The sequence below is a fragment of the Cyclopterus lumpus genome, chromosome 20 (genome assembly GCF_009769545.1).
Source record: "Cyclopterus lumpus isolate fCycLum1 chromosome 20, fCycLum1.pri, whole genome shotgun sequence".
NCBI classification, from domain to species: domain Eukaryota; kingdom Metazoa; phylum Chordata; class Actinopteri; order Perciformes; family Cyclopteridae; genus Cyclopterus; species Cyclopterus lumpus.
In genome coordinates, this window is record NC_046985.1 from 2,911,587 (window position 1) to 2,939,001 (window position 27,415).

The 27,415-nt window shown below is 43.9% G+C and overlaps 1 protein-coding gene across 1 annotated transcript in view; it reads right to left on the bottom strand.

The window, feature by feature from the left end:
• Positions 1 to 27,043, bottom strand: part of LOC117749460 (cadherin-12-like) — a 53,043-nt gene extending 26,000 nt beyond the window's left edge. Inside the window, exons 1-5 of the mRNA XM_034560020.1 lie at positions 26,798 to 27,043; positions 12,158 to 12,452; positions 8,811 to 8,930; positions 6,921 to 7,088; positions 3,626 to 3,813 (exon numbers count right to left, since the gene is read on the bottom strand). Coding sequence (XP_034415911.1) covers positions 3,626 to 3,813; positions 6,921 to 7,088; positions 8,811 to 8,930; positions 12,158 to 12,452; positions 26,798 to 27,043 — 1,017 coding nt within the window. The remainder of the gene's footprint in view (positions 1 to 3,625; positions 3,814 to 6,920; positions 7,089 to 8,810; positions 8,931 to 12,157; positions 12,453 to 26,797) is intronic.
• Positions 27,044 to 27,415: the final 372 nt, after the last annotated feature.

The window sequence follows — 27,415 nt, forward strand, 5'->3', positions numbered from 1 at the left end:
GGTCAGTTAAAGGGGGGGGGCTCCCAGTATCCCCAACAGCCAATGCCTTTGTGCAGCAGCTTACCGCTGCAGGGGATGTATGGCAGTATATCAAACAGTGAGAGGACAACAATGGGAGGAAAAGATGCACCCTCGCCATCCATTGAAGGGCGTACACGATGTAAACAAATAACTGTCCTCATTAACATCATAATTGCTACTTGTCATCCCATTACCGCCGACGAGAAAGGTCACGACACGATGATCTATATATCCGCGCTTATGAACACATTAAGCACATACAATATATGTGCGCACGCACACGTATCGTTTACACACACACACACACACACACACACACACACGTGTTCGTACAAATGCATCCCGGGGCCGCTTTCACAGCGAGCAGGGGAATCAATTACTCACTCAGCTGCATGATTTTTTGGGGGGGATCAAAAGGATCACACACCTTTTTGTGCGCCGGGGCATGCACTAAAAATGTATCAGTTAACGAATACCTTAGTCTGTTACATCTGAAGGAAGAAAAAAAGAAGAAAAAACTAAATGCAAATTTGCACTCTCCCAAAAAGAATATTTTAGACACTTACATCAGAAACACCCTGAAAGGCACGAGAACAGATACAGTGGGTTACTTTTGCAATCACAGGAAATGCACCGTGTATTCCCAAAAAAATTAAAAAATCATTTACAACTCCTTAAAAAGTATTTTTTTGTAGAGGTGAATTTGCATTAAAGAGAGTTAATTTAATGAGGAATCCACTTTTTTTTTAATCTTCAAGAAGTGAATTTGCGTTTGCAAGTCTGAAGGAAGTTCTGATGAATAAAACTCACTGTGACTTAAACCTAAACAAGGTGTCCACTTTGTGCTGAAAGATAATGGTTGCGTTTACATAAATATGAAGCAGAATGATGAGAGTGCCATTTCTGACAATATGTTCATTGAAAGTGTTTCAGGGGCCAAAATGTACTTTAAAAAAAAAAGGTATTTTGGGAGAAAGACAAGAAAAAGAAAATCCATTTAATCCGAGTCATTGCTTACAAATATTTCCACTTTCTGACATAAAAAAGAAATATTCTCCTTTCCCCATATAGGAGAGACATTTTTGTGGCTGTTGCATTATGCAAACTCAGCATTTGTTCTCCTCCTATTGAAGCTCAATAGCGACAAATGACGATCTCGCCGCAGGAATCCAACAGGAGGAACATGTGTGTGTGTGTGTGTGTGTGTGCAGCTGTGTCGTCTGATGCCCCGACTTCAACACATTCACATGATTGTGCTTCTCAGCGGCTCGTTGCCAGCTGTGTTCTGGAGACGCTGACTTGATGCCATTGAATAGCGCGCCGGCAGACGCGTGGAAGCGAGAGCCCCGCTCGGTTATTTAGCACACTTCTTCTTCACTTCCACTTCTTCTCTCTTCTCGCCCAACCGGCTGGAAAGCAGACGGATTTGAGAGGTAAACAAACACACGTCAGTGAGTCCGGGGCAGAAAAAACCTGTCTCGATGATGACGTCGTTAATGCGACTCGTCTAATTCGTGCTTCACAATCTTAAAAAGTAGCCGCAGCCTCTAGAAAAGTCTCCTGGAACCTTAATGAGAAAACTACTGCGACTCTCTCATGAATGCATATTACCGCCCACCGTCCGCCTGCACGAATGCATTTCGATGTCCGAAGAGAAATAAAGCTCCGGCTCTCGACAGTCAAGCCTGTGGGGGGGGGGGGGCGGGGGTAGAGTAATAATAATATTTCTATGTAGTGTTTGGATATTATGGATCCTGGCGTCTTTTTTAACCAGGCGTACCCCCGAGGAGAGCTCAGAATAAACACGAATATAAGGGGGATTTTTTATTTTTTTTCACTTCATACAGCGAAACGACGTGAATGCATTATTGTTATTTTTTACCGAAGAGCAGTTGTGACGCTCTCACTGTATTACTATTCATCCTGGTTTCAAAGTTTATAATGAATATGGTTGTTAGTGGAGAAAAGTCCCGTGGTAGGGTTTAAATGAAAATAGCCATCCGTGGTTAAATCACTCCGAAGGACATAATAAGGTCATGGAATTATCTAAATATATATATATATATAGGCTGATGTTAATTAATCAATTGCGTAATAAGTCTTATTATAGCCTCCCTGTTCAGTAGATGAGCCCTCATTGCACTGGCTGCAGCGCTCTACTTCTTCCTCTCGTGTAATGTCCTCTCACCTCTGGCGACGGTGGGTCCTCCTTGGAAAACGAGACTCTCAAAAAGGGTTCATCATAATAATACGCGGCTCTAATATCACCGGTGCCACCGCGCCAGTCGATAGCAAGCGCCGCATGTGGTAAAAGTTGGATATCGGATGAGCGAGGTTCAGAGAGAAGAGTGCAAAACCAAAAAGGCCCGGGACCTCTCGCTGTGGGGGGGGGGGGGGGGGGGGGGGGGGGGGGGGGGGGGGGGGGGGGGGGGGGGGGGGTCATTTAGCCGAATAAAAAAGAACATACGGCATCGTAAATGGGGCCCTGACGTGCTGAGCGAATGCCTTATATATATTTATATATATATATATTTATATATATATATATATATATATATATATAGATAGCACAGGCCCTTCGCCACTTTAAGGCGTGGACACAGCAAGGACCACGAGCGACATCACACGACCGAAAGATCACAGGTTCGAACCCCGCGGCCTGTGCCAGGCGTCCTGCTGGGGCGGCGTCAAGTGCTACCCCCCCCCGCACGCTCGTTAGGGCGTATTTTATCGCACACGCCATCTAGCTGTATTTATTATACAATATCTATTTTCAAGAGTTACTCTTGTTCCTATGATGTTGATGTTCCTATGATGTTGATGTTCCTATGATGTTGACGCGGTATATCGCTGTCAAGACGTGATGTATTGATGTGTCGCGGAGCCCACGCGGCACTGTTTTGCATTTATATTGTGCGGTAAGCTTGAAAAATAAAAAAACAGTGTGTTTTATGTTAAAGCCACTCAATCATCCGCGGATATGTGCAGTGACACTGGCAAAAATGCTACTTCCTGAAAAAAAAAGAGCTTGCACTTTCAATGACTCCCATTATAAACATACTGCTTATGATATGAAATAGCTATCAGCCCTCGTATATATCTATAAGGCTTTGTAACAATAGTTAATACATATACTAAATAATGTTATAATAACTTAAGAGTTCATGTATGTTAATATTGCACGCACTGACACGAGGATCAAAGTGTATTACAGTTCCCATTGTTGTCATATATCGTAATCTTTGTGTCATGATTTTTGGGTTTACCTGTTTTATTTTGTTTCCCGACCCCACTGATGAGCCTCCTGAGTATTCAGTCCTTCTGTTTCAGATTCACATTTCCATTTTTTCCATTTAAAGTATTCAGGCTTTCTTCTCATTGGTGGGCTTTTAATGTGAAAATGCAAAAAGTGTAAACAAGTGTCATTAAAGGATGAAACAGGTGTTCATGTTAAACCCAGAGCAGCAAAGTGGTGAGGTACGGGGTAACTTCACAATCTTTTTTTTAGGTGTATTGTATTCATAACCACAAATACAGCTTTTAGTTGTTTTTTTTTTAATGCCAATTTAACAATTTGTGTCTTTTCTTTTCGGAGACTCCATACCCTTTTGAGAATGATGATCCCCTCCTGGTTGTGTTCGTTGGTGGTGATGCCGAACATGGCGCCGCCGTCACCGGGCACGATGGTGTACTCCACTTCGGCGTTCCTCCCGACGTCCAGGTCGTGGGCTTTGATCCGGCCCACGGCGGAGCCCACCGAAGACGACTCGGGAACCCGGAGGTGGAAGAAACCTGTCGGCAGACGAGCACTTTTATTTATTATCGTCACGCGACACTCCTCACATCCTCACTGCCCCTCACACCCCCCGGGTCTTAATCCCCCACCGGCAGAGCAGCTGATATGGCTCCGTCTGAAGTCGGCCCCCGTGGCTACGGCCGTGACATTATTCAAAGCCGACGTGCTTGGACATCGGCGCCGCTCGGGCTCTTTGTAATTGGCGAGCTCAACCTGCGCTTAAAAAACGCACGAGGAGGCCCGAGGCTGCTCCGGTGCTCCCAACGCTGCCGAGGACCAGGGAACAAATCTACAAGCAAACAAACTGTTCGGATTGATTGATTATCACTCGCTCCAGACAATGGGGGGATTCATCTTTTATGTTCTTTTCTTTTTACTGCGCTTCCCTCTCCGAGACGGATCGCTGTTCGAACAATAAAGAGAGAAAAAAAACGCTACAAATCCGGAGACGACAACCTGGCCGGCGTCGCCACGTCGGCATCGAGGAAACAAGAAATAATAAAAACCAACGAAGACTCGGAAAGGTTTTCACATCACTCGTTAAATATCTCCGTCTTTGTCACGTTTAGGAAATGTTACGGACGGGAGTTTTATCAAAAGGTTACAAACGTTTTATTCGGGCGTGTTTGTTGTGAATGAGCGACGCTCCTCTGTTCCTCGTACTCCCGGCGTCACTGTATTGTTAACATTAATTGAACGCGTTCCTCCGTTTGATGAAACCAAGACGCCTTCAGCAGAATAAAGAAAAATAAACTACGAGTCGCTACTTGGAATTTGATTTATTTGACCCGTATGTGACAAACAAACCTTTGAGATCGGGGGAGGGGGCTGCGTGCGGGAGAGAAAAGAAAGAAAGTGCGTAGGATTCTCTTGGAAGCTCCTTCTGAGGATGGTGCCGCCTCGACATGAAAAATGGCGTCGCACTTGAAGACGCATGAACTCGAACGCAGACGTCTACGACGAGAGCGTCGACGCGCTCGCTGAGTGACGGGAGGAGACGTTTCTTATTTTTGGTGGAGGTCCAAAAATAACAAAGGTTCCGAATCAAAGCCTTTGCTTTGGTAATTGGAAAATATTGCATTCGATATTGTTTCTAATGAGTCCAATGCACCGCTCTCCTATACTTCTGTGCACATGCTACATCTTCCCCCCCCCCCGTCATGTCGTCGTTCCTCATTTCTGAGCTCGTTCCTCGGTGTTGATCTCAGGGTTTTGAAGATGGGAAGCTGAGGCACGGATGAATTTGGCTGCCCGTGATTTCAATAAATAATCAAGTGCTTTTCAAGGACACGCATTCAATTTAAAAGTCTTTTCAGGTTCACGTCCTTTGAAAGACAGGACATCGCACCGGTGCCAAAAAAACGGGGGGAACTGCTGTTGAAGAGAAATTAGCAAAACAGCTGTTGAGGGCAGACACCGCAGATGAATAGGGTAAAATATATAAATATATATATATATACAGACCTCTATGAAAATTCCCCAGTTTATTGCTTACATTAAGGCACTTATTATTTGAGTTTTTCTCCAAAGTGTACGTTTAAATATGCAAATGAGGCATTGCATCCAAATCTGATCATTGTCTCACTCCATAAATCGTAATAAAACATCCAACAGCCGGAGAAAAAGAATTTCCATGTTTTCAGGAATCACATAATGTGTGAATCAGGCTATGAATGATATATGAACAAACCCCTCAGAATACAGATGGGAACGTAGCTGGAAACGTTTGGCGGATGTAAATGAGGCCGATGTGGAAAGAAAAACTCATTTTCTGACTAATAATCTAATAGATATCGTCGTGACCCCCCCCCCCGGGTCGACTGCTTACATTATTAAGATACAAATATTGGGATTACAACACTACAGACATGAATAAACAAACACCTACAATGTGTATTTTGGGATTATTTCTCTCCACTAGCCAGATGGAAGATTTATTAATGCAGCAAAATAGTCCAAAAATCTCAAAATGTATCAGGATATGAAAAACCACCTCCCCTTAAAAGGCGCTGTCAGTGGGTTTAATATCTTCTATTAGTGAGACATCATATATATATATATATATATATATATATATATATATATATATATACACACACCACTATCAGTCATGACCATTACAGGCTCTACATTTCCACACACATCTGGTGCCATCAGAGGAATGACGGTTTACATAATCTATAATAACTAGAGAGGTGGGGGGATTTATGGAAAAGACAGATGTGGGATGGATCCGTGCAGCAATAATATAAGTAAAGTGAATCATGTGATGAGGACCTCCACACATTCTATGTTCCTTGTTGCTTCTCTGACCTGTGAGCCCTCCATAGAAGGGAACAAGGAAAGGATTTGGGCCCACGCCTCTGTGCTGCGACAGCATTATGGAAATATCATCTTGTAACCCCCCCCCCCCCGCAGCCAGAGGAGCTTGACCGTCAGACCGCCCGTATTTAAAATGCGGAGGAGACCGCTCGCCGTCGCCTCGCAACACCTGAAGAGACGGCGTGCGTGTACACGGCGCAGTATTCCTGCTTTTCCCCCCCGTTTGTAGGCGAATATTTATTTTTTCTTTGCATGCAAATTGAATAGTTACGCTTCGTATAAGCAGGGAAGTTTTTTTTTTTTTTTTTTTTTTTACAGATCAACGCATTTACAGTATTTTGACTTATATTTTTATTCCAAGCTCGGCGTTTCACATGACCCCCGGTGAACGGGATATGCAATCGAATAAATCTGGTTTTAGCAGCTTATTGAAAATACCGGATGAGATACAGTGTTTAAATACACCGACTCAATCCCCGGGTGCAGCGCCATCCTGCTCAGGCCCCCGGTCTAAATATAGCCGGATGCCCCATGAGCGGAATAACACCCGTCCTGGTTTTATTTATGCTAAATAAACAGCCACGTAATGACGAGTAATAAAAAACAATTAAGCGGAGTAGACATGATGAATCCCCCCCCCCCCCCCGCCTTGTTGTAATTGCACACTGTTTATTTCCCGATCATAAAATGTGTGAACCTGCGTCAGAACATCTGCATTATCGTTGCTTAAACGCCATTTTGGTTTCTAAATTACCGACTGAAAAAAAAGAGGCGCACTCACTTTTGGAGAACCTGGGCGGGTTGTCGTTGACGTCGCTGAGGCTGATGTTGATGGTGGTGGTCCCGGCCAGCCCCCCCAGCTGGCCCCCCATGTCCTTGGCCTGGATTAACACCTGGTACTGTTCCTTCACCTCTCGGTCCATATTGGGCAACGCGGTCTTTATAACACCTGGCGTGGTGAAGAGAGAGATGGAGGGATCAAAAGAAGGCACAAAGGGGGAAGACGTGGTGAACACGAGATCCTTAAAAAAAAAATATATATATATATATATATATATACACCGGGATGCCAATTGCACAAGCGCACATTCCTCAAGGCCGACATAGAGGTCATTTCACAAACTGGAGACGCTTGACATTCAACGGGGAGCTCTGGAGAAGCCAACATAATGATTCACTCCAGGATCAGAGACCCGGAGATCAGAGAGCGTTTGTACTGCAGATTAATAGCCAGGTCAGTGGGAGGTTGGCGGGCTAAAAGGAAGGTGGGTCTGCACCTCTTCTCCATCTAATACAGTGAGGAAGTACCATTTGATCCGCAGACCCCTCCCCCCCCCCCAACACATGTGTGTGCACAAAATCAAAAGACTATTATTATTTGTTATCAATTCATCTTTTTTCGGAGAGACGGGTCATTCTGTAACATGCAGGGAGATTTAAGCATGCCCCCCCCCCCCCCCCCCCACCCCCACCCCCACCCCCCCTCCACACACACTACCCTTGTTCACCTTTTTCCTCTCGGTGTTTATTCCTGTTTTCGATGTGCGTTTTGAAGATTAAATGCAGGCCCAGCAGAGCAAATATTTACTTTTAACACTTCTTTTTTTTTTTTTAACACACAGTTTTTGCCCTGTAAAAAGCTCAGGGATGAGCGGCTGTAATCGGCAACAGATTCCACCGTATCTGCCACGGCGTGAACCTATTTCCATCCGCTTTGAACCGCCACCAGATAAAACACTGGCGCTGTGAAGGCGTTGCAGGATGCGGAGCGGTCGCCTGCCCCCCCCCCCCCCCCACCCCCGACAACGGGCCCCCGCCTGCACCGGCAGAGTGCAGCGGTAAATAACGCGTAACTGACTTAAATAATGCCACATTTTACTCCCTGGTGCTTCTTATGATGAGTTTCCAGAAGTGATGGCGCTCCTCCAACAATGCAAGCTAGCAACAAGAGCTGCGAACTCTACTTTAAATTAATTGTAGCGTCTGACGATAGTTGATGCGCCTCTCTCTGAAGCTAAAATGCGAGATATTAATGCCGATGATGATTTAAATGCCGTGTTTTGAATACGATTGGTCCTGTTTTTATCTAAAATGACAAATAACCAACTTCACAGAAGGCCTAATATATAAATCATAAGAGCCGATGTGTGCGTAATGTTCCTGAACATTATTATTATTGTTTCCGCGTCGCCTCAAATTATCTTAAACAAGCCATAATTAAGAGATTTAGAGTTTTTTTTTTATCGCAACTTTCTTTCATAATTTATAAATGAGAGCAAGTAAATGCAGTTTTTTCAGTTATAAGTTAAACAATATCCATTGTTATAACTTACCCTTCTTTACGCTAGCCTTTCATTTAATAATCAACGTTATAAGTAGAACGTATACTTATCAGAACAGTACAAACATTCAGGCTCCCTCTTGTGGCTCAAAGGTGAACTGCAGATATAAATAATAAAATTAAAGACCACGGAAGAAATAATGTGAATTTATTTGCCGTCCCCGAATAAAAATCTCCTGCGTACCACCACCGGGCCCCCGACCCAGCATTATGGGACTGACCGGTTAACGAGACACTTAAATCATACGTACGATTCATGACTAATCGCCTAAATAACTGACGATGCTCGTGAACTTTACACCGAGCCGTAGAGGAAAAAAGGTACTTTACCTGTTTTGGGATCAACGGAGAAGTACGGCTGGCCGTGGAGGATGCTGTACACCACTCTGGCACTGTTTCCATAGGTGGGATCGTCTGCATCTGTGGCCGTCACCTGCGTCACATACGTCCCTGAGGGAGGGAGGGGGAGGGGGAGGGGGAAGGTGGAAAGACATATTGACTTTGACTTAATTTGTTACCTCACGAGACCGCCATTCCAAACTCTCTGAAGTTCCACCTGACACTAATGAATGATGAATCGCAGCCGAGAGAGCCGCGGCTAGTAATGAACCGTCAAAGTCGCTGATGGGGTGTAATGAGGAAGAGGAGGAGGAGGATGAGCAGGAGGTCGAGGAGCAGGAAGAGGAGGAGGGGGACTGTATGTTTGAGTTGCACATTTGCACTTAAAAACAAATAAAGTGAGGGTAAAAAGAGGCTCTTCATTAAACAATGCTGCCGTTAAGAAAACAAAGGCGCCGCGGCAGGAAGAGCTTCAGGATGGAGGCGTTCCAAACCGCCGGGTTAAGAGGACAGAATAATTACTTGTTGGAGGGTTTTCGGCTCATCCTCATTAACTCGCTGGCGTTCAACACGCTCCTTATTTACCGTGTGTTTAAATTCAGCAGGCTCAATCCAGAGTTTACAGTTTAAGGGGAGGGGTAACCCAAAAAACATAAATATAAATATCAACGCTGCGTCAGCCGGACTATTTCAATCCGCGAGCCTGGTGGCTTTCAGCTGCAGAGAAGTTTGACGGGTTCCATCTATCACCAACATGCTGTGTAAAAGAATATGTTTCTAGACTGCAGCATCTCAAGGGGCACGTCCGTGAACCGGGTGACGCCGACCGGACATTTACACGGTCGATTCGAACGCCGCCGGCCGTCTGCGGAGAACTCGCCGTGCATTAAACGGGCTCAGCGGTGACAGTGGCATTAAAACATTAGGCGAGGGAGATTAGCGTCGCAATCGGCCTGATTGGACATGCTAGGGGAAGAAGGACTGCATCGTGCACACACACACACACACACACGTGTTTCAGTGCATCTGTAGGGGAAGGAAAGCCACAACTCCACGAGCTCTGATGCGGGGAAAGTTTAAAAGCCTTTGAGCTTCGCAGGCGAGAGCCCCCCCCCCCCCCCCCCCCCCCATCAGTGTGAGACAATAAACAAGGCGGTTGAATTCCATTCACGCAATTGTTTGAAAATCCAGATGTGTGTGTGTGTGAGAGAGCTCGCTGGAGAAAATAGACTTAATTAAATATGGTTTACATCACAATATGCGACAAATCAACGTAATGTAATGCAGGGTGAACCAATTAACGCGGCGCAGTGCACGACGCATACGGATGTTTTTAGTTTTTCACTAAGACCGATGAGGACTTGTGAGGGGTCACATGTTCAGATATTATATTGACTATTGGTAAAAAATCGACTAATCACTCACTGAGGAACTTTTTCTGTCGCTTTCTTAGCGATTCGGGGATAAACTAGAGATTATCGCCATGATTGATGTCATAATATCTGTCCATAGTCTCCATTATAATGCATATTAATATTCAGCATCTCTCCCTGCTAACATAAGAATAATAAAAACACATTCAAAAGGGGCCAAAGATATCGAGAAGGACGTAACAGTTAATGAACCCATTGATCACACGGGTCTCGCTGCTATAAATATTGATAAGGACTTTAGTTGGGTTGATGAATATACTGTATAACTTCCCACATAAAGTGTGTGTGTGTGTGTGTGTGGGGGGGGGGGGGGGGGTTCAGACTCACAGTTGTATTATCAGCTTGGATATTTCTGATAGTGGTGTCACTCTGCATAATTTAGAAAAGCTTAACGTTCCTAGTTGTGATTTTTATGGCTTCAAGAGAAAAAAATTAGTATTTTTAAACCTACAGTCTCGAGTTTTCAATTTCTTTGCAGTTGGATTGATTTGATATTGTTGCCCAAGTTCTGGATCACATTTATGCTCCATGCTGTGCAGTACACATCTAATGAAAGATGCGTTCCTGTTGCATCATGGGAAATGTGGGATCCAGAGTCAAATCCAGAGAAAATAATGAAAAGTGGCGTGGAGATTATCTTGCCGAACAAAAAGTTCAAGTATCATGGATTTGGGTTTTCCACAGAGCTTATTTCATGAAATAATCCAAATGGAAAAAATCTCATTGGCTTTATGTCGAGGGAAACCAGTACGATGCTAACTTCCTGTTGACCTACAAAATCTACAGCACTATATGGGGATTAAAAGTTTATTTAGTTTGGACCGTTCTTTTTTCAATCCGTCTCTCAGAAGTTCAACAACCAAATGAAACTGAAACACTTGATGAATATATTTAAAGTTAACGGCAGGTATCCCATTCATGCAAAGAAAAAGCAAATAAATTACTTTTCCAGACCTGCCTATCATCAAATTAGACAATGACAATGATAAATCAAGCATGTATCCCATAACAACAGGGTGGAACGGTTTAGAATTTTTTTTTAAATGTGATAACAACATTTCACGCTGTTATTATCTGAAAGAAAGTTAATTACTTTCTATTAAATAAAAAAGGTATTTTTTCTTCTTTTTTTTTCATCCTCTCATCAGTAAACCAATCCGCCAGCCTTTCATGTCAGATTACATGTAACAAATAGTCTAGAAATTATCAGATAAATTAAAAATATGCAGGCTGGAGATATAAATGTGAAATTAAAGACAGTTTTTTTTTGTTTTTAGCCTATTCTCGTTGAAATAGGGCGAAGGCCGGGTTCACCTTGGACCGGTTCCCAGACTCGTCACAGACACAAGGAGATATTAATTACCATAACCTGCATGTGTCTTTGGACTGTGGGAGCAAAGCCAGAGAACACGCAAGGTCGTAAACCAAGCGTTAACCACTAGACCACCGCGCCGCCCCACCGGACGTGTTTATGATCAATTTGAAAGCTTCTCAGATTTTAAACTGTTGCCGCAGCTTTACGAGTTTTTACCGGCTCGTTTTCTTTCTTTTCATACTCGCGGATACTCTCGAGGCCTTGATACTTTTTTTTTTTTTTTTTTTTTTGAGTTTTCAAGGCTTCGGTGGCATTTAGATCAAGAGGAACCGTTCTCGCGGCGAATCACGTTGATCCGTTCTCCCTTTAGGGGGTCGGGAAAGAATATCTGAAGACAAAGCCAAGAAATATACTCAGGGCACACCGAGAATAACTAACTGTGAAATGTCAAACTCTAGGGGGGGGGGGGGGGTGAGCGGCTTTGCCCCTCTGGTGGTTCCTGTGATGCTCGTGAAACCTTCTCATTCTGTGGTTCAAGGGGAGCAAAGGATTCGTATCAATCAAGCAAAGCACGAGCTTCGGCCACTGACCTACTGGGGACATCTCGGGCACAGTGGCCGTGTACGGTCCCTCCAGGAACTTCGGCTCATTGTCGTTGATGTCTTGAACCTTGATGACGAATTCCGATTCGGGTTCGAGGGGCCTGTTGGTGTCGATGTCGACAGCCTGGGCGCGGAGGGTGTAGTAAGGCTTCGCCTCCCTGTCGAGACTCCTTAAGGCGTGGATGTCCCCGGTCGTTTGGTCGATGGTGAAAATGGAGCCGGCCCCGTCTCCCGAGAGAGTGTACTTCACCGCGCTGTGCCCCCCGTCGAGGTCAGTGTGCAGCTGCAAGACAAAAAAAAAAAAAGAAAAAAGGGGGGGAATAAGAAAATGTCAGGTTGAGTGCAAACATTGGCACAGATAATGATTCATTGAAAAGCGCCGGGGAGGAGCCGTCAAAGAACAATGTTTCACGGAGACAGTCGAGGAAACATGGCTGCGCATCAAAGAGCAAATTCGTGTCTCTGCAAAGATCTGCGAAAACCAAAGAGGAAAAAAAAAACATAAAATGATCCTACTTTTCACAGATTAATGAGGCTAAATCTCTCATGAATAATTGATCCTTCTCTGTGCAATTACGCTGCAGCGATAACTCTTCGGCATCGCGGACCCGTCGCTATTCGCGGAGGACTCTAAAATCTTTCCAGCGAGAGTGGCGGCGAAAAACAAAAAAAGGTAAATACTCGATGACAAACCATTTCCAAAGCCGCCGCCCGACAGCGGAGGCCTGTGACCAGACGACTCGGCACAGTTGCCAAATCTCGCTCCTGCAGCCAGAGAACATCTTTGTTAATGTAGATCCAGGGGGCCACGGCAGCTCTCTTTGTACAAGACAAACACACTCTGGGCCGGTGGCGGAAAGCCTATTGACATAGTTATGTTTGCCTCCCCGGGAGAGGATCAGTCATAGAATTCAAATCCTTTTAAATATTTAAGAGCTCTAATGCGACGCCATCATCGCCGTACATGGATAAGGATATTTTGCCTTCTCATCCGACGGCATTGGAATTTTTCCACCTCCGCCCTCGAGCAGCGGTATTATTATTCCTTGAGACAAGGACAGCTATTTTAAGCGTTGTAAAGCAAGAGCATGTGGCCAGCCGGTACCTGCTGGCTTCTGGTTTAATTGACAGGAAACCTCTAATTCTACACTTTAGTATTGACTTTGGGTCATTTTTTTGAATATTGGGAATGTTGGTATTAGATTAGATTTTACTTTATTCATCCCCAGGGGGAAATTTATTGACGCAGCAGCAAAACATGTTTTTACAAATATACAATACAAATAAAGAATTTAAATTATAGAGGAAATAAAAATTAAAAAAATTAAAGTGTCAAGTGTGCCTGCTTGCTAGCAATAATAATACCGTAGCTGTAAATTGCATTCTGATATCATTGGGCCACATACTGTATATATGATTCCCGACTCATGCCCAATGGCATGCTGGTGGGATATTCCCCCCCCCCCATCCCTCCGACCACATTCTGTCCCCTTTCCTTATCTAAATCATTTAGTTGCCATTGCCGTGAGCTTTAGCTAACCTCCACCTCGGTGCAGCTGCCGCGCACTAGCTAACGACAGAGTGAGTCCTCACGCCGACGCTGTCTTGTTCTTTCTTCTTTTTTTTGTGTGCAGTTACTCAGCCTCTTCCCTTCCACCCCACAGGTAATTAAACCATCATTTGCACACGGGCCAATTATCCAGCGAACCTCCGTGAATGATTGCAGCGTTGGAAGATGAGTGGATATTTGGGATGCGGCTACATAAAAGTCTCCGTAGGGTTTTACAAAACAAACCGAGACACGAGCACACAAACGCACGGTGGAGAAGTTTGGTCACTCAGTGCAAATTGTCCGGTTGAAACAATAATAGCGTCGCGTTATGATGTTCTCACCCACGGTGCATTATTCATCGGTATTCAAATGTGTGCGAGGGGGAAACTATTTCTAGTCCACGACCCTTGTTGCATTACAACTAGGTCCCAGTGCATGTTATGCAATGAGCGCATCTAAAATGTAGATTATTAGGGTTGTCTATATAAATAATACTGTGAACAACACACTGATTATGTACATAATCAAAACCAAAGTGTACACTTAAATCACTATTAATCCACAGTCACCAATTTATCATGATAAATTGGTGACTGTGGATTAATAGTGATTTAAGATTAATTATTCTGTGTGCAATATGAAAAATGCCACTCCTACTGTAGCCTATTTTGAATTTTTACACAATTTAATTGTGGGCGTTAAAGCTGAGGGTTACTATAATTATTGGTATTAGTGTCATGCCCACGTTTAATGTGACGCTTCGCCCCATCGCGAGATTGACAACTCGCAAATTGTAGCAGCTTAATGGTAAACATCCCCATTTATGGCACGCTTTGTGCAAAATTACAGTGTCGAATTATTATGCAAACCAGACGCAAGCCTTTGAACCCTCGCTACGAGGAGACAAAACGAGGGACGTTCAAAAAATACGCGGAACCCGCCGATCGTTTTGTCGCACAATTTGGGGGTTTACCCCCGGGGTACAACTCGCCGTCACCGTGGGAACGGAGCGAGCTCAATGTCGCGTCGTCGTCGAGCTCGCCCGCCGGGACACGCGCGTCGAAACTAACACTGGAATGAAGGTCAGGAACAAAAACACGCAGAGGGCGAACTTCGGTGGACGTCTCCAGATATTCCTGTTGTCAACGTGGGAAAGAAATGGGATGGATTTGTCCGTGGACTTCAAAGATATAGGATAATATACCTTTGTTGGAGGCCGCCTGGGCGTCTTCTCTCCGTTCATACTGTGCTGCTTGATGAAAAGCTGTTGGCAGTTACATTTGATACGTGTATGTGTGTGTGTGTGTGTGTGTACACGAAGAGCTCGAGAGATGATTCACAACAATGTATTGACTGTTACGTGTGCGTCAGGATCCGAGTCATATTGCGTTATTAAAATGTATCGCGTCGAAACTTGTGAGTTATCAACGCCGCAAAGCCGCGTAACTCGGTTTCATGCATCAAAGTCGGGAGACCATTAAATATTTATGTGACCTTGAATTCATTCGTCATGGTATGTAATCATATTCATATGTTGCCCAGTTTTGATGCGCTTGTTTGGGTGTGCACATCCCCTCCAAAAAAAAGGTGGGATATTATCTCTACAGTATTCTGTGCCGCTTGGCCAAAGTGCCAGTTGCCTATTTTGTATGTATGCGAGTCGGTTTCGTGCCACCTGCTGCGGCGATGTGTTCTTTTGGATTATGATGGGTTGACTCGGTGAAATGCAGCTGCACTACTGCGGGAGTGGTTTTTATTCCAGTCGGAAGAATCCTTGATGGAGAGTTGCAAATGGATACCGTGATGGATCGAACGGCGGCACATATACACCGAAAGCCCTCCACATGTCTTCTGGGCATACATCCGTTCTATCTTTCCTTTTTTCGGGTTCAGAGGCCGTTATCTTGGACACTATTAGCGTGCCTGCGCGCGCGCATGTGAGTGTGTGTGTGTGTGTGTGTCAGTGCTATTGCCAACTGTTTCTCTCCATCCGGCTTTGTTGGAAAATGGTTACACAGTCGTCGTCTGTAAAATTGGGCAGAGAGCCCCCTCTCTAATTAAAGTGCTCCCATCAGAATATATATATATATATATATATATATATATAAATATAGATTGGGAAGTACTTATTGGAGCAGTGATGATCGTAGTACTAGGTGGTTGTGTGAAATGATGCGTCTGGCACGTCTGTAGGTGAGGCTGAAGAGGAATAATTACTCGATCAAACCCAGCGAGATTTCCTCCTCGTGTGTGTAGATCCTTGACAAACATAAAAGAGTGCTTGAGTCTTTGCAAGTGTTTTTGTTTTTCTTTAATGTGAAACAGTTATAAGCTTTAACTTGTAAAGTGTCGATACACCAGGGGGATGGATATCTTTTTGTGTGTGTGCTTTTCTTTGTGCTTTTTTTTTTTTTTTTTGTAGCCGTAGATGAAACAGACATAACGCAATCATCTGGCAATTGCATTTCCAGTTGAGCCAAATGAAAGCCGGCTATTTCTTGCGGGGCCTTTTTTTGGCTGTCAGCAGTCTGGTTGGAGTGTTGTTGCCCTCCGGTGCTCCCCAGAAACGTGCGCTTTCCAGGTTTCGCCCTCGTCTTTAATAAAACATTCTCGCGCTGCACGCTTACATCAGATCCCTGCAACAACACGGGAGATGTTTTGCATCTCTGTTCCCCCTATTGTTTTGTAACCCCGTAATCGCAGATGACATGACGACGCTCGCGGGAGCACGTTTTGATAAGTCGTTGTTTCCTCTTTTCCGCTCGTGGCGTCGCGGAGGAGATCACAGCGGCGGACGGGCCGAGACAACCCCACTGCTGACAGGAGACCTGTCAATCATGCACGCGTCACAACGAATACTGCTGTGAGATTTAATTGTATCACAATACATTTATCTGTCACTCAAACATCAAACAATGACGTCTATACCTCGTAGAGCTGTATCCGTTTGCCAGTTCTTTTGATTTGCATACTATAACTTAGTAAATAATAATAATAATAACAACTTGTTCAGTCTTAAGAGTAATTCTCATGAACTGAAGCTGGATTAGTGTACTCTGCCACGTGGGCGGAGTCATATTTGTGTGTACTTTTGGATGAATCATCACTTTGTATCGATGATCAAAGGGGTGTTTGTATTTGTTTGTCATTTGACTGACAAGAATAAGAATAAAAACACAAACTCGGAGCGCGTATTGATTCATTACTGGTACCCGGGAGAGGCACCTGCAAACGATTCAGAAGAAATGCAAATATTTAAAAAAGCATAGGCACATTGCCTCATTAATTATAGGCCAAGTGAAAGTTGACTGATATTAATTAAAAAACCCATTACTCTTAACAATGGTAATTAATTATACAAAGAAAATATTCATTAACAGGGGAGGCAGACAAGGGGCTTCTTTTAAACTATAAAACACTCAAAAGACAAGAAGCAGAATCAGTCACAGCCGCGTTTAACAGTGCGTCAAAAGAAAAAAGGAGTGATTTCACTAAAGAGAGTAAAAAAAGAAAAGAAATAAAAGGAAATTCCTTTTCCTGTAACAGTTGTTCCCAATTTATAACAATTGTGTCAACAAAACGGCGTCTCTTTGTGCACAATTCAAACGATGGCTTCAGTGATAATAACCGTATGTCGATCCCAAAATGTGGTTAACGCAAAGCCCCGGTGACCGAACAGAGAGCCGGCTCGCGGAGACACAACCATCACCATCACCATCACGCGCACCCACGTTACGCCGAGGAATATATCTTCACGTTCACATTTTATCACGACGAGCATAATTATCAAGCTGCTCCGGGTACCGAGTTGACGTCTGCCGCTATAAAAAGAAACAGGTAGCGCGAAGGAAATGAAATCTAAGATTCACCCGTTAGCAGCTAAACTCGCACCATCTGTTTGAGTGATTGTGTTTGCATTCGTGGCGTTTGTATTTGTGCTGCTTTTTTGTTGTTGTGTTTCTTGTGTTCACAAGTTATTTGTATGTTTCAGTGATCACGTAGCTGCTGCTGCTGCTGTTGTTGTTGTTATTGTTGTTGCTTTGGCTCGATTATGCCAGGATTTATAGCCGTCTCATGGACATGCATTAGACATTGCAGGCTCAAAGCCGTGACCTACGGTTTCCACTGTGTTCGCACTCGCCAGTCGGCCATCTTGCCCTCTCTGGAGCATCGGCAGTGTTGTCAAAACAAATATCGGCAGGCCCATTACTCATCTGCTATTAGGGAAAATACTTCTATTGACCCAAGCTGCGCAACAACGGGGAAGAATGATGGCTCATCTCTACCGGCTGTGAAGTAGTCGCACACTTAGGTCAGCGATTTTACAATACTGGGGGGGAGTATTGGCTCTCTGAAATGGGGCGGAGCCTCCCGGCTCCTCTCTGGAGTTGTGGCACACGGACGGACGGTCCCTCATTTGTTATGCAGTAAAGCCGCATATTGATTAATTAGAGTGATTTCGCGAGGAGAACGTAACCAACCTCTGTAAATAAATAAAAAGTGTAAATGCTTACGGAGGCCGCGACTCGCACACACCAAGAAAAAGGGTTCGAACATACGTCTTTTATGTCATTTAATGAGAAAACCAAAAGCGATAATTGTATATTTTTCAGGGGGTTTCACCATTGCGCTACCTACTGGAAATGTGAAGAAAAAAAACATTTAGTCAGTGTATCATATTCCGTCTCCTATTCGTCTAACATGAGCACACGTCTTGACTGATATTTCCCGGCGTGCCGCATAAATATGTAAACCGTTCATCGTATATTCATACAACTGTGTGCATAAATTGATTTTGATGCACATAATGCTTTACGCCAAAAACACTCTCCATCCCCCCCCCCCCATCAGAATTCATGTGTCGTGCTGCTAATCAGTGTAAATCATTCTGGAATCCGTCGGGGCCTTCCTTACGCCCGACCGCTGTCATGGATTTATTTACACGCCGCTCTTCATTACCGGGTCTGAAACTACCCTTCAGACCGGCCCGGCGTTCAACCTGTACCGAACCCCGCGATGACAGAGTGTCAGCAGCGGTTCCGAGTCGGTGCGTCGCCTTGCCAGCACCCTGTCATACCGCATCACGGCTGCCCGCATTGGCGAGTCTTTTGGCGGGCGGTCGGTGCACCGGTGAGCCGCTGATAGAAAGAAAACAGCGCGCCGGGACGCCGCGGAGCTTATTAGGGGGCTGATCGATATTGGCTCAGGGCCCGTTCCTTTTGCAGCTGACAGCTCAGGAGGTTGCTATCCGGGTTGAGTGACGTGCCTCTGTCAGGTAATGGGGGGGTCGGAGGGGAAAATACACAAATACAAACACACACGGAAGGTTTTCATGCAACATAACAAAACATGTAGGGACGTGTGTGTGTGTGTGTGTGAGAGGACCACATTTGATTGATTGATTGACATATATCTATAGTCGTGGTTTGAAGCTGTTTTTTACCTCTGAAACTGTGATAGCGCCATTTAAATCCCGTGCATGGCTGTTGATGTAACTACCTTCTACCTCCACAATCTGAGGGACTAACGGGATTCGATGAAGAAGCAGCTTCACATCCAAAAATATAGCAAATATCGCGGAGTGAGAATGATTTTTTTCTTTTACATATTACATTAACGTATGTACATGACTGTTATTGATTTTGGAGGCCGCGGTTAAGGCTTGATTACACCTTTTTTTTTCTCATATCACACTTGATTAAACAATACAGTGTTATTGATACAACGTACAGAATTGCAATTTTCTACCCGAAATCGCAGCAATATTGCCCATCAACGTCGAGGAGCAAATGGAAAATGTTGACCGCGGTCGTAAGTGATACTGATTGGGGGGCATTACCGCGCCGTTTGGAAATATATACGATCCCGGCAATTCAGGAAGAAAAATCCATTATCCACGAGGGCGAAATATTTGAAATATATTGCGTTGGCAGGACAGATGAATGGCGTCATTAGCTTTTTTTTATTTCAGATGTTCCTCTCGGAATATTCCCGCAACATTCATCATAAACGCGGCATTACAATTGTAAATGCCCTCAACCTCTTAATATGTTCTAACGAGCAGCTGAATCACTGGCGCACCTCGTGCAAAAAACCTGGAGGAGAGCGATCCTTTCATATTACTGCACATTAGTCATCACTAAGGCGGCATATTTCCAGATGAATTTTGGGATGAGATCTCGTCAAATTTTATTCGAGTATTTAATACACATTTTACTGTGGTTTCTTGGCCCGCAAACCAATATCCCGTGTATAATTACCATGAAATCACAGTATTACCGATGGAGCCAAGGTTCATGCTCTGCTGGTATAAGTAGTGTATTATGTGCATTGTTTTTATATGTCAGAGCATCAGTCACTGCTCCAGACACGCTTCATGGATAGATCCACGAGATTATATCGTCGGCCACTCTGCATGCGATTGGGTAAACCTCTGCGCGGGACGGTGCAAAGCAATCATGTCACGAAGCCGATAACTGGATGCTAATCACCCGCCGGCTTTGCAGTCGGTCCGGCTGAAGTGTTTTTCCACACGACGCCGGCTGTCGTCCGTCCCCCGTGGTGCGCAAACAGGTCTGCTGCTTCTTACACGGGGGCCTCTTCGGGTTTTACATGCACGTTTCAGGTTTACGTGCAAGTCGCCCGTGACATTCCACAGCGTTTTTACTCGACCGTATTTAACAACGCCGGCGAAGGGCCGGTAAATTTCAACGCGGTCAGATGATGGAATCCGTCTTTGTTGGGTCCCCGGGTGCATAAGTCTTGTTGAAGTGTCTTTTATGTCCTTCTCATTGGGCCCTCATTGGAAGATTAAATCGCGGGCTCCGCATCGGTAATAAATCTCAGCCAGGTGTGGGGTTGGGGCGTGAGCGGAAGAGCCATCAATAAAGAGAAGGATGGTCTTTCCTTGTCAGCCAGGAAGCAAAGGAATAAACAAGTTGTTGGAGAAACAGGGCTGCCCTTTCCAGCAAAAGTGGTTTATTGACTTGTATTTAAATGAGCGACCTTTTGGCTGCTAGTGTCTGAACCGGGAGCATTGGAGCATTGGAGCATGCCACCGCCACCGCGCGCCATCACGTGCTCTGTATCGCACTAAAGGGTACGGAGACTTTTTAGAGGGTTTAGAGACTCTCTAAATTGATTGGCTTTGTCTTTAACCTTCGGTGCATGTGCTGTTTTTGGGTATGATGTTTGATTTCCTGAAGTTTTATAGCATTTCTTTGCGCTATCGTTTGTTGAGATGGGTATTGTTTTCTTTTTGGTAGTCTTTATTCTTGTTGGTTATTTCATTGGTTCTTCTTGCTTTTTGACGTATTATTTTTAAGAAATAATGTATTTATTAGTATAACTTTATTGATATGAAATTTTTGACACAACTAAATGTTTCTAGAGCAACAACAGTCATTTTTAGTGCTGAATTTGACAATATTATATTATATTTGAACATATCGTGATATGGTTCATTCACTTTTGCCCAATACTGAATAGAGCTTGAACGCGTTGTAATGTAACTCAACGCAACCTCTGTTAACCGTTAGCTCAGTTATATAGCAGAGCGCATGAGTTATGACTTTTATTATCAGGTTATTTCTGAAATCACAGACAAGTCTTGTTTTATTTTGGGTTCACAAGGCAGTGAACCACGTCTTCAGCCTACAGTGAGAACATTATTGTAGGAATGACGCAAATAAACACAAACGATCTGGCAATCAACGTCGCGTGATTAACGAGAGGTACATTTTATTTTGAAAGATGGCGACGCCTGAGCGACGCGTTGTTTTTTTTTTTTGATTGAACCCTCGCCGGTGGCAAGGGGGTCATTATATTAGTCACGCTCAGAAATGACAAGCGCCGATCGTTAAGTGATTTCTGAATTGCCAAATTACTCTAATTCTAGAGACAATATGTCAAACGGCAATTTATGACCATTATGTTCAAATGGAGAGTGCCACGATGCTCAAAATAAATGCTGAAGGAATAGCTGCTGAACTGAGAGTTTAATGGAGGGTGAGAAGGTTGATATACAGCCGCAGCACTAATGGCAGATTTCTCTTGCAGATAATCACTGCTCGGCATAGGAAAAGGCCTCCGCAGTATCTAATTGTGAGCGCACGGGGTTGTTACGTTTACCCCCTTAAGCTTTCTGTGCTTTAATTGCTAATCTGCAATAACGTGGTTGTTGTCAACAGGAGATTTGTCAGAAGTTTTTTTTCAAAGCGTGTGGGGCTTGCATTAAATGTTAAATGGTTGCGCTCAAAGTGTTTCTCTAATAATAAACATCTTCCTGTGGGTCTTTTATTTATATCTTTTGAAAGAAACGTTGAGGAAGACGGTCATAAATTTGTGATTGTGTTTTTATTTTTCTTCCTCGCGGCTTATTTATTGTTAATGGCGTTGAAAGACTGTGGATAAGAAGTAGACCTGCTCACCGTGACGCCAGCCATTGGAGTGTGCAACAGTTTTAATGCCTTGAGTTTGCCATCTTGATATTTTTAGCCATCGCCGTCAGGGTTTTTGGATATTGACGTCTTTTTCTTTTTTTTTTTGCAACCAGAAGTTATACTAAATACAACTCAACCCAACTCAAATCAATCATTTTTTGGGGGCAAATATGATGCAATTACTTCCATGATCTGGGAAAGAGTAAAAGTTTTAAAGTCAAAAACACGGACAACTACCAGACCGGACATTGCCGAAGCAATGACCTGTCAATCACAACCGGGCCTTAAACACCAGGCTTTTTCCATCTATTTTACTTCAAATGGGTCCATAATTTAATAAATTAACATGCTGTATTGAAGCAGAAAAGATTGAGACCACAAACTCAAGTTTACTGAAGTAATAAATCAGTAGGGTCATTTTCTCATAGACTTCTATACAATCTCACTCAAACTTCTCTTTCCAACCAGACGAGTAGCCCTGTGATGGAAGTTGAAGGCACATCCTCTGATTTGTCTTTATGTACATGTTCATCGTGGTTTCGTGCCCCCTTTGTTGCAGTATTAGTGCAACTTGTACCTGCTGTGAGACTAATAAAAGGATTATATTATCTCATCCATAAATATAAGTACATTTTGATTCACTCTAAAGTTTCAAGTTGCATTTTCCACGGAGGAATCTTATTGGCACTGTAACTAAGTGGAGTAATGGAGTAACCACCTTCCTTAGCAACTGCAGCTCAGTCGCCCTTGAGCAAGGCCCCGGAGCGGTTGCTTCCTTGTTAATGGATGCAGGAGGGACTAATAGTGCTAAACACCACGCTGAATCTGGTCATGACCTCACTCGCACCTCAGGGAGCAAAGAGGGCAATTAAGTAAGCAGTGCAAGTCGCAGCTCTGTATCCTGACTGTAGGCTTTCTGACGGTCTCCTCGTGTTCATGTCCGCCACCTCAATTTAACAGACCAAAAAAAGCGAGAACACATAAATTCTGGCATGAATATTTAGTATGGCTTCCGTCAAATGAATTCGTTGCTGCTACTTGTTGTTGTTTTTTTGCCGTTTTATTTCTCAAATCAGGTTGCGATCATTTAAAACGGTACGAACGCCTGAGTCTAAATTCAATCTCTTTTATTTTTGTAGTCACGCCAGACCACCGGAAAAACAAGTGGAAGTGCTGTCATGGCATATTTTTTTTTCTTTTTGGTGTCGCAGAAGAAAATAAATGTTTGCTTCGCTTGCACTCGTTAATCTGAAAATAAGAGCACAGCCTGGAAAAGATGGATGTTTTTTAGTACTCCTTCCCCGCTCTGGACTAATCTTTACCTCAACCTTGTGGGAACATAAGGAGGCACACGTGGGGCGAGGAAATTGTGTTTGTGATTTAATAATATGCGATAATAATATATTGAGTCAAACATGGGTAATGTGCCTCACTTTTGCATAGGGAGTTCTATATTTGACTTTTTGGTGTTTTGAGTAGTTTATCTTTTGTAAATATTGGTTTAAAATGTGTTTTAACTAAAATGATTATGGTCGTCATCCAATAACTTGAAAAAAAGACTACATAATCAGTTAAATATCACCCAAAGCTTTTTTTTGTTATGGTGCTTATCATTTATAAGCAATTACCGCCAACATAGTAATGCTGGTACAAAATAATGCAACCGATAAACCAGCACTGAAGTCTAGTAGAGCTGGACTGATAAATCATCTACAGATATATCAGTGTTGTTGTATACGTCACACATATGTGCAGAAATGCCAAAACTAGGCTAGAGGTGATTTAAACATGTCAAGGAGCACAGGTAACGTTTTAACTGTGAAATATCCCGTTCAATGTGAAAATCTCAATAATCCGTATCAAGATAGTTTGTTATTTGAAGAGCTGCAATTAACGTTTACAGTCAGTAAACTTCAGATATTTTCAATTCTACAAAAATAGTCGAATCGCACCCTTCTGGAGACTTTTACTTTGGAAAACCTCCCAGAGATGGAGTAGCATTAGATCATTACCGTTACGTTACCGTGACGACGATGCACAACGCGGGCCTCCAATCTTTTCTTGCTGCTGTTGACAAGTTCAGTGAACCCTCAGACTCGTATGGGCACGTATCGAAGTTATAAACGGAAAGAAAAACAATCAGGCATGTTCACCACGGACAACCGAACGCTATCGCGACGTCTCCAAAGACATCTGCCGTCGCTACGAGCAACCAGGCGCCAGCTAATAGTCAAACAGTTTGATCCGTAACACCGGTGCCTATGAAGCTCCACTCGTCTGTGGTCGACTTGCAAGAAAAACACAAACAAATGGCAAGATTCAACTGATAAAAGACGAGAGATGCGTACGTCTTGAATGTATGCTGCTTTTGCTTTTTGGTGATAATAACATAAATGTACAGGAACAGCGTCTCGAGGCGATCAGCTGGAGGCTTTAGCTTCTCTCTGTATATGATGCACCTGTTTGCTAAATTTGACATCATTATATCATTCAAACGATTTATTGTAGACGCTTCTCTCTGGTCTCGCTTTATGTTTTCCCCATAAATTAGACTTTGTATAATGTGTATTGAGTGAGTGACAGTGTGGGCTGAGTAGCAGCAAGGGGCGGGGCTTAGGGATTGGTCAATTGACTAACTTTTTACTTTGTTATCGACATCTATAGGCGACATTTGCATGAAATACACAATTCAAATAAGATCTAAATGATTGCATTTGCATGCTTCTTGTATTTGCTTTAATCATTTTGGGATTAGTTATTTTAGGAGTCATAATTATTCCTCTATCTTTTTTTGCATTGCTGTGAAAACATCTCCTTCACACAACTGTACTCATTTGACATTTTATATGATTACATTTGAACAAATCAGCATCGCGATATATAACTTACCTTTGTTTAATACGCATATTCAGTAGAGCCATGAACGCATCATAATTCAAGTCAATGCAACCTCCGTTAATGTTAGCCATGAGCACGGACATGAATTACAATATCATAAGTGTCTGATTAATAAGTGTTGCTCCACAACAGTATTTATCATTTAATTAGCACAACAACTTTCATTTCAAGCAAACAAGCAAACCAACCATAACTTCTCAGGAAGTCACGGACATGGTTTGAAAAGAAGAAACAAACAAACAAACAAAGAAAGGTTCCTAAGTTCCCGTCACCGAAAGAACTGAATGTACCAAATAAACAATCGAAGTAATAATGTTGAGTGTCTTCTAAATTCGGCTGGTCAGCAGTCGCTTGCAGCGCCAGCTCTCTCTGCAGGTCACCGGATGTTTACACTCGAGAGCGAACACATTATCACAACAAGGCGTTGATGTATTGCCGGACACGCAGTCATTGCACGAAGTCTCCGCGGTCCATTAGGGTTCATTTATGTGCTTTGAAAACCAAACGTCCACCCCTTCGCCAGCCTCTGTGACAGCTCTTTGATAACTCCATGGAAGACATATCGCTTACATACCCCGCTGTCCCAGACTTTAAACTTGTATCCCGTTAAAAGCCACAATCCATTTCCAGAGCAAAAGCCCTTCCCTTAAGATCGTCCCGACAAAGGTCCGAGGATCTCATCTACAAATGCTTTTCGTATGGCAAAGAATCAGTCAATTATTTTTGAAGCAGTGCAGCAGCCCCGGATTAAGTGATTTAGGAGGGCAGCAGACAGCAGCCTCCCCCCCCCCCCCCCTTGCTCCCAGCCTCAGAGACTTCCACAAACAGCATGGCTTGTCAGGGCTGATTGCAGCGGCACTGGGGCAGATAAGTCAGTCTTACTATTATCCTACGTAAGCCAGGAGTGCCAAATTACAACTTTAGCCTTAAACCCCAACAGAGTTTACTTATGAATGTGTTAAGCCACAGCAGAGGTTTGAGAGTGTGAGGGGGGGACAGAAAAATGTGTGTCTGGAGGGGACGTATATCTCAGTTCGGGCTATCGGGCCCTCTCCGCTGTCTTTTTTTATGGCTGTCAGCATATCCCCAGGCTCATAACTGTGATGTTCTGACAGCTTTACAAGGGCCGTAATTTCAATTTATTTCCACCACGCCGTCGATTCTCTCACCACTTCAATGTCATGTTTAGTCCAACATAGAGATGCACGTACGGGCTCCCATTAGCATGTATGGATTTTCCTCCGGAGCCCGAGAACCATTTATGTGCTAAAACACTGACAAATGGGGACATCTTTAAAACGAGAGCATTATTAGATTAAAAAAAAAAGAAGAAAAAAAAAAAAGGTGAGGCTTAGTTTCCGTGGGGCCGAATGAAAAACCATCAGAGTCGGTGCAGTGGAAATGCATTAGCGCGTTGTTGTGTTTCCAAAGGACGGCCTGGCACAAATTATTGTGACACAGTGTATGTATATGCGGGCGAATTATGAATAAACATATCGCGATTTTTTCTTTTTCGTGTAGTTGATATCGCCCCCATCTGAAGCCAAAGTGGTTCAAACGCCATATATTAGAGTGCCTTTCTCTTCCCTTTTCTTCTATTTTATCGCCCCTCACATTCCATCGCTCCCTCCATTTACCACCAATTCAATTTCTCCCGAGCTCCTTTTCCAACGTGATTTACGACTTCTCCTGCGCCATAAAAAAAAGCTGGAAAAATAAAAAGGCTTTTTTTTTTACCTTGCCCACGTACTGCGGGTCCGACCCCATGTACTCCTCGAGCACAAAGAACTGGTTCCACACCCAGCCCCTCTTGACTCGTTGAAATCCGGCCGCCCCATTCCTCATCGGGCCCACCAAGCCTCTGGCGTGCTCCCGCGCCACCCTGCTGCGTCCCAGTGCCGGCGACGGCGGACGCAGGGAGGAGACCGAGCCTTCGTCGACGAGAATCCAAAGGAACAGCAGCAGGCAGTTCCTTGTTAGCATTGGCGGTCTGTGAGGTTCAGGTCCCCCGAGTTGAAGTCCAGGGATGAGAGCTGAGCCACGCTGAAACGACTTGTGTGGGCGGGGGGGATGGAGAACGGGTGAGGGGTCCGGGGAGCCCGAAAAAAAAGCAAGTTTTCTCAGGATCCCACTCAGAGATACATGGAGCTCATCACCTGAAGGGAAAACAAAGCAAACATGGTAGTTAAAAAGGTTAGCTTTCTGCCCATTGCCCACAGTATGGAGGCACCTGCAGTTGTGTGATGCTTTGGCTACGTGGTCGCCGCCTCCGTGACACCAACTGGGCGAGCGAGAAAAAAAAAAAGCCTCGCCATTCATCAGCATGCACCACCCACACACTACAGTGACAGAGCC